The sequence below is a fragment of the Sorex fumeus genome, unplaced genomic scaffold (assembly GCF_029834395.1).
Source record: "Sorex fumeus unplaced genomic scaffold, SorFum_2.1 ptg000265l, whole genome shotgun sequence".
Taxonomy (NCBI): Eukaryota; Metazoa; Chordata; class Mammalia; order Eulipotyphla; family Soricidae; genus Sorex; species Sorex fumeus.
This window is the reverse complement of record NW_026606322.1, coordinates 566,150-574,501: the sequence shown is the minus strand read 5'-3', so window position 1 is coordinate 574,501 and position 8,352 is coordinate 566,150. Positions and strand designations below refer to the sequence as shown.

Here is an 8,352-nt window from a genome sequence, read left to right as displayed (position 1 = left end):
GAGCGATAGCACAGCGGGTAGGGCGTTCTCCTTACAAGCGGCCAACATGGCCGACCCGAGTTCAATTCCTCCGCCCCTCTCGGAGAGCCCGGCAAACTACCGAGAGTATTCGATATGCCAAACACAGTAACAACAAAGTCTCCAATGGAGACGTTACTGGGCCCGCTCGAGCAAATCGACGATCAACGGGAGGGCCTTTACCTTTTTACCTTTATGTCAATCCTCCAGCAGTCATTTAGAAGCATGGGAATCTGTTCAGAGAAAGACATGAGATGAAACAGACCTCAAGATTAAGGGCTGGTGCCTTAATACAGTGGGCAGGATCTGGATTTGATCCCAAGCACCACATACAGTCCCCAGAACCAACCAACCGTGATTCCTAAGCCCAGAGCCAGAAGTAAGCCCTAAGCACCGCCTCGTGGTCTTAAATCCTCCTATGCCCCCTACCCATCCACCACCACCACCACCAACACACACACACATACACCCCTACCTCCCCTCCTACTCTCCAAGAAAAGGTAAGTTCAGAAACCCTTTGGGGTGGAAGAGAAGTATAGTGGTAAGGCCCTTGCCTTGCACACTACAGACCTGGGGTAGTTTGGGGTAGATCCCTGGCACCCCTACGGTCCACGGTATAGCTCACACACAAGAACGGAGGAAGGTTTAAACTCTAGACTTGCTTTTCCAACTGATTAGTTTTAAATTTAGGTTATACATCTTAAAATTTTATAATCCAGGGCAGTTACAAAATAAAAAAGTTCCCAAATTCCGTGAAACCATCATTCCTTTTGGTGCCAACTTAGCTTTACTACTTGATTTTGGAATAAGAGTCTAGTAGCTACTCATCCAGAGTTTAACAGTTTTGTCACTTTCTAATGCTGCTGATGCAATGATATTTTCTGTGGGATGACAAGCTACCGAGATTACAACGTCTGTATGACCTTGCAATTTCTGTACAATCTCTTTAGTCTGAAGGTTCCAAATGTAAACCAGATTATCTTCTGAGCCAGATACAATCCACTTTCCACCAGTAACTGAAAAACTGGCAAATATGCAGTATTTCTCGTTCTTATGACCACTGTATGTCTTCAGGCATCTGCCTCTGCTGTAATCCCATAGTTTAAGAGTATTATCCAGAGTAGCAATGAGGATATATTTACCATTTGGAGAAAATTTTACAAAGGAGATAGGAGGGTTATCATCATCTGCAAGTGTTTTCAGACACTGACCTGATGCTGCATCCCAGATTCTACAGACACCGTCATAACTTCCTGACACTATCAGGGACCCACTACAATTAAAATGAACAGCCGAAACTGGGTCAGAATGAACAGACAACGTCTTGAGGCATTTCCCTGTTTTTACCTCCCATATTTTCACACTCTCATCAAAAGATCCTGAAATGATGAGGTTGGATGGTGGATTGAAGTCACAACAAAACACATAATTACGGTGCCCCTTCAGTGTTTTCAAGCACTTTCCAGACTTCACGTCCCAGATCTTCAGAGTGGTGTCATCGGAGGCAGACACAAGCCGGCTAGAATCCGACGACCAGGCAACATCTGATATTTCCAGGTGGTGGCCGTGAAGTGTTTTCTCGTGTTTTCCATCATAGGCTCCCCAGATGATAATAAGTGTGTCTGCAGAAGAACTCGCCAGCCACTCCCCGTCGGGGCTAAACTTCACCGAAGAGACAGCTTTCGTGTGTCCCACGAGAGTAAGTCCGAGCGCATAGTCGGGTCTCCCGGGCGCTGGCGGGCCCCGCCTGGCTGCCGGCGCGTCTCCGGGCTCCTCCATCGCCGAGGCGCTCCGCCCGGTCAGGCGTCAGCGTCGCAGCCGCCGCCCAGCAGAAGGCAGACGAAACACCGACTCCGGAGTCAGCTGGCGGCCAGGCTGTTAATTTCCGACGGTCCTTAGCAGCAGTCTGACTCAGAGCACGGCTCCACCACGCCAGTGTTTCCTTTCCTTCCTTTATAACCCGAGTACGAGAAGTACTTCTTAAAAGTCTTAAAGCGGTATCGGCAGGAATTCTTTTAAAAATGGTAAAAAATACATACATATGCCATAGTATTAAATGTATCTTTTAATGGTTATTTTACGCACGTTCAAAGCTTTCCGAAGCGGGGTGGGGCGGCTCTCCAGGGACAGTGTGTTTCGCCGTCCTCCCCGCCCACTCCGGGGTGCTGAGCGCACTGAGCGCACTGGACCGCCTAGCGAGAGAATTTCCACGCCCAAACACAACCGCACGGACCCCCTGAGCGGATCCGGCCGCGAGGATACAGGCGCGCAAGCGCAGCCCCAGCCGGGCGGTCCTTCCGACGGACTCGCTCGGCGCCAGTCACAAACCCGCGATGGGGAAACGGCGCGTGTCCGAGCGAAAAGCGCAACTTCCGGGTCGGAGTGACCAATGGGAGCACTTCACCTGCGCTTGCGCGATCCGCGGTCCCGGGACTTCCGGGTCTCTCCACGCCCGCCTGGGAGCGCGGGGAGCGGCTGCTGCGCCGCAACAGTTCCCGGTGGAGACTTCCCGCTAGGAAGCACTGAGTTTCGACTTTCCCTGCGGGGTTAAGCCCAGATTGCCACTGTAAGGTGCCCGGTGGTTTAAAGGTTTTTTTTTTTAATTACACACATAATTTCTTTATATATTTCATTTCATTTCATCATCCTGTTAATCGTCGATTGCCTCGAGCAGGCCCCAGTAACGTCTCCTTCATCCTAGCCCTGAGATTATATTCACGGCTTTTTAGGAGAATGAGACCCATCATTGTTACTGGTATTTGGCATATTGGGTACACCACGGGGAGTTTGCCAGACTGTGCCCTGTGGGCAGGCTACATTCGATAGCCTGCAAGTTTGTCCAAAGTAGGAATGAGATAATAAGATGTCATAAAAAAAAGTTCTGATAAGATGTCGTGCGGTCACAAATGCGGCCACGCGGTTCCAGGATCTGGATTTTCTTTATATATATTCTACAAAAATAAGTATCACAGATCACAGATCATCCTGTTATTCGTCGATTGCCTCGAGCAGGCCCCAGTAACGTCTCCTTCATCCTAGCCCTGAGATTATATTCAAGGCTCTTTAGGAGAATGAGCCCCATCATTGTTACTGGTATTTGGCATATTGGGTACACCACGGGGAGTTTGCCAGACTCTGCCCTGTGGGCAGGCTACATACGGTAGCCTGCCTGTTTGTCAAAGTAGGAATGAGATGTCATAATAAGATGTAGCGCGGCCGCATTTGCGGCCGCGCGGTTCCGGGAGCTGGTTTTTACAGTCTCAGAGTCTTGGCCGCTGATGGGATTACACGGCGCCAGGGGGCCAGTTGGTGGGTGTGACCCCCGCCTACTGGAATTTGGAGGATCTGGGTGGAGGATGCTCGACTCCAGTCCGAGTAGGCTTGGAGATCTCGGCCCCAGAACCCACATGGCTTTGTCCCTCTGCCGGTACCTTCAGGTGTGCGGAGAGTGGTCTCAGCATGGTGGTGGCTGGTCCTGGAGGTCTTCGGCTGCCAGGGCCCTGGCCAGGGCGGGGAGGAAAGCTCAACCCGCTCCCCTCCAAGGGCCCGGGGAGGAATAGCCAGGCACGGGGGCAGGAGACTGCACTGTTCTCCTCCGGGAGCTGGTTTTTATAGTCTCAGAGTCTTGGCCGCTGATGGGATTACACGGCGCCAGGGGGCCAGTTGGTGGGTGTGACCCCCGCCTACTGGAATTTGGAGGATCTGGGTGGAGGATGCTCGACTCCAGTTCGAGTAGGCACAAAAATAAATATATTTAAAGAAATTATATATTATATATATCTTCTCAAGTGATCAGGTGATATATATTCAGACCGGAGTTCTGTCAGAAGTGAAGTATCTCGTGACTCTGATAGTTAAGAATTAAAGCCTTAAGGATCACTGAAAGACTTTAGAAAGCACGATTAGATCCCATAAAGATACAGATAATAAAATCCTCACTAGTCTCATGCTAATTGGAATTAGGGAAGTAATTGCACAAATGCTTTAGTTTTAACCAAAATTAATAGTATAAGCATGGGGAAGAGCTGTAAAAAATTGTTTGGGAACATCCAGTTTATATATCTTAAGGATGGACCATCCTGGATCTCTTAACATTGTATATATTTTGGAGGTAGTGCTCAGAAGTGACCCGTGGCCGTGTTCGGAGGTATGCGGGAGACAGGAATCAATCCCAGTGTAAGGCAAGCGCCCGACCATCTTCTCAGGTCCCTCTAACTTAAAATTCAGTTCTTGTTAAACGCTGCCTCTCCCCTCTCCTTTTCCTCTAAATGCCAGGATTAGATTTACCGCGAGGCTTTAGAATCCTCTAAATTTTGCACCAGTTGCTAACTTTTTTAAAAAATTCAACTCTCGAAGAGCACAATATGAGCAATTTGTGCTTTAAAAGTATTTAAAACTATTTTGGAGGATGGGATTGGGGTGGAAAAAAAGTGGCCACACCCAGCTGCACTCAAGACCACGCCTGGTGTATGCTTAGGGGACAATATCCACTGCCAGAGGCTGAACCCAGGCTAGCCACATACAAGGCAAGAGCTTGTAAGCCTGTATTTTCCCAGCAATTTATTGTGCTAGGCAAGAAAATCGTCAACAATGATGGTTCAAATGGGGTGTAGTGCTAGAATATACTTTGCCCATGAGAAATACAAGTCTGGAGAGTAGGGTACACCGTGTACCAATAGGAATTTCTAAAATTTTTCACTGTATCGCAGGATTCAACTGAAATTTCCAGTAGCCCACTTTAACCCACTTTAATTTTTTAAAACATTAGGAATTCATGGCTGGAGCGATAGCACAGCGGTAGGGAATTTGCCTTGCATGCAGTCGGCCTGGCCAACCCGGGTTCAATCCCTCCGCCCCTCTCAGAGAGCCCGGCAAGCTACTGAGAGTATCTCACCCCCATGGCAAAGCCTGGCAAGCTACGGGTGACGTATTCGATATGCCAAACACGGTAATTCGATATGCCAAACACAGTAACAAGTGTCACAAATGGAGACCTTACTGGGCCCGCTTGAGCAAATCGATGAACAATGGGAGGACAGTGCTACAGTGCAGTGCAGGAATTAATATAAAGTTAAATGCTTATTCATTAGTCATATGTACTAATAATAAATGTAAATGTAAAGGCCCTCCCATTGTTCGTCAATTTGCTTGAGCAGGCCCAGTAACGTCTCCATTGGAGACTTTGTTACTGTGTCTGGCATATCGAATGCGTCACGGGGAGCTTGCCAGGCTCTGCCGTGCGGGCGAGATACTCTCGGTAGCTTGCCGGGCTCTCCGAGAGGGGCAGGGGAATCGAACTCGGGTCGGCCATGTTGGCTGCGTGCAAGGCAAACGCCCTGTTGCTGTGTTATGACTAATTTTAGAGTTTACCTTCTTGGAAGACCCTCAGTGACCCTGTGTGTAGGAGCCGGGAATATTAAAACAGAATTGATAGTAGCAGAAACCATAAAGATTTGCACTCGGGTTTCTCAAGTAAACTAAGGTGATTCCCACCCCCCACCCCCCTTAACCTATGTAATCCTTAATCTTCACCACAGAGATGATTTAGTTTCCCTCCTTGTACAAACTGTTCCCCTTCAACATCCTGTCGTCTCAATCAATCACAACCATCCTGTTGTCGATTGCCTCGAGCAGGCCACAGTAACGTCTCCTTCATCCTAGCCCTGAGATTTTTTTAAAAAGTGCCATATTCAAGGCTCTTTCAGAGTTAGGAGAATGAGACCCTTCATTGTTACTGGTACTTGACATACTGGGTACGCCACAGGGAGTTTGGGCAGGTTAGATTCGGTAGCCTGCCAGTTTGTCCAAAGTAGGAATGAGATAAGATGTCGCGTTTCCGGGAGCTGGGTTTTATAGTCTCTGAGTCTTGGCCGTTGATGGGATTACACGGCACCAGGGGGTCAGTTGGTGGGTGTGAGCCCCGCATACTGGAACTTGGAGGATCTGGGTGGAGGATGCTCAACCCAGCTCCCGGAGAGAACAGCGCAGAGTCTCCTGCCTCCGCACTTGGCTGTCCTTGCCGGGTCCCCTTGGAGGGGAGCGGGTTGAGTTTTCCTTCCCGCCCCGACCAGGGCTCCGGCAGCTGAAGACCTCCAGGACCAGCCACCACCATGCTGAGACCACTCTCCGCACACATGAAGGTACCAGCAGAGGAACAAAGGCGCGCGGGTCCCAGGGCTGAGATCTCCTGTCGTCTCAGAATTGAAAATATCTTATTACTCCTCATGCCTCCTAGTAAGGCTTACAAATATTCTAAACAGAAATACAATTGATACTTTTTAAACTAAAAATAATTTGGGAGGCCATGAAAATTACTCAGTGAACTAGAGCATTATTTGCATGAATCCTGCTGGGTGTGGCCCAAAGGTCAGAAAATTTAGAGGCATATCAAATCTGACAATGACTTGGAAGTTACTTCTGCATTAAGGAATGTTTTTGATTTCTAACAATAAACAAAATCAGTCAACAGAAACCAGTAATAGAACTACGTACACAGAGTTAAGATCACCAATTTCTACGAAAATTTAGTCAGGCTGGAAATGGGATTACTGCATATCTAAACATTTGAACCAGTGTTTCCAAAAGTGGATACTAATCCCCCTTTGATTTCCACTTTTGGGAGTGCTGAACTATCCAATCTGGATAGATGCCTCAAGAACAATGGGGAGCACTTCTCTGCTTTTAATAAAATGTACAATTGGGGGAGGGGGGACATTTTATTTTTTAGAAGATTGGGAATAAAATCCATTTTTATGTATCTGTTTATGTCTGGGAAACTGACATAAACAGATGCTTTTTAATTCGTAAGTACTAATTTTTAAATAGGCTATTGGTAGCAAAACAAGTGCAGTCTGTTGGTTTCCCCAGAACTTTTCATATAACTGCAACTTCATCTGGAAAAAATCCTATTCTCAGACTGTGGTGTAAATCTCAGTCTTCCCAGATGGATCTCAAATTCAACACTGTTCTCTCTCTACCAAAGGTCTTCTGACTTCCTATTTCTCCCTTGCCTGTCACCAAATAATGCTGGGCTCACGGTGCTTAGAGTTGTTTAGATGACTTGTTTATATGTTTAAGACAGTCATCTGTATTGTGATAACCTACTGAACTCAATTGGATTCCTCAGGTTAAGTGAGTTAGATGAAGTTAGAGTATTTTTTTGGACAATAACAAAGGTCACAGAAATGGCATACTTATAGAAAAATCAATTTTTCAAAAAAATCAAACAGGAAACAATAACTTCGTTTTAGTAACTTTGGAAATGAACAATTTTGTATTCTAAATCAGTGGTCTTCATATGCCAGTTGACAGGTGTAGAAAGGTTTAAAACCACTGGTCTACCAGGTTGGTTATTATGGCCAGTCGTAACTATACATAATACCAGACATAAGACAAGTGCCAGTCTGCAGTTGTAAAAAGTTTGAAGAACGCTGACACTGCTACATGCTCAGAGTCTGTAGAAACTAAGCCTAAGTTGTACTTTCAAGTTTTGGCTTTCAGAAAAAGATAACCTAATCAGGGAGCAGGAGAGATAGTACAACAGGTCAGGCGCTTGCGGGGCATGCAGCCAACACAGGTTCAATCCCCTGCATCCATATGGTCCTCTGAGTCCTCCAGGAATGATTCCTGAGTGCAAAGTCAAGAATAACCACTGAGCACTGCCGAGTGTGGCCCCCAAACAAAACAAGACACCTGATCAGTGGAACTTCAAAAAACGTTAAAAAAATGAAAAAAAAAAATACTCCACCTGCCCATTTCTACTATGTCACTTAGATCATGCAGCCAAGAGTTTGTAAACATGAAAAATTTCTAATAAGAGTGCAGGAACTACCAAAGATTGATGAGCTAGTTTTAGCATATATAAACACTATAACTAGTATATAGTCAATTATATACTAGTTGCACTACAAAGTAAACTTGGCAATTTAAAAACATTTCTATGACAGCATTTTGCTATTGTAAATTCAGATCAAATTACATCTCCTGAAATGCAATGGAACACATGCTGTTTTTTCTTTTTTTAGGTCACACCCGTTACTTCTGGCTTTGCACTCATGAATTATTTCTGATGGTGCTTTCATGGACCATATGGGATACCAGGGATTGAACCTGGTTCAGCTGCATGCAAGACAAACGCCTTACCTGCTGTACTAGCACTCCAGCCCCCAGCGGGAGTTGTTGAACCTGGTTTCAGAATAGCAGCATAAAGGAATTCCTTTGGATTTTTTTGTAACCACATACCCTTTACTAATTATTAACATTGATGCATTTTTATCATTTAATATTTATTGAAAGGCAGTCACCCATGGCCTGACAGAGCACATTCAGGTATAA

The 8,352-nt window shown here is 46.2% G+C and overlaps 1 protein-coding gene across 1 annotated transcript; it reads right to left on the bottom strand.

Moving 5' to 3' along the window:
- Nucleotides 1–608: 608 nt before the first annotated feature.
- WDR5B (WD repeat domain 5B) lies at nt 609–1,797 on the bottom strand. Its single transcript, XM_056109125.1, has one exon. The coding sequence runs from the start codon at nt 1,795–1,797 to the stop codon at nt 832–834; it is 966 nt and encodes a 321-aa protein (XP_055965100.1). The 3' UTR covers nt 609–831.
- Nucleotides 1,798–8,352: the final 6,555 nt, after the last annotated feature.

Excerpts from the sequence above, each read along its gene's own strand:
- WDR5B (XM_056109125.1), bottom strand. The coding sequence starts at position 1,797 with ATGGAGGAGCCCGGAGACGCGCCGGCAGCCAGGCGGGGCCCGCCAGCG.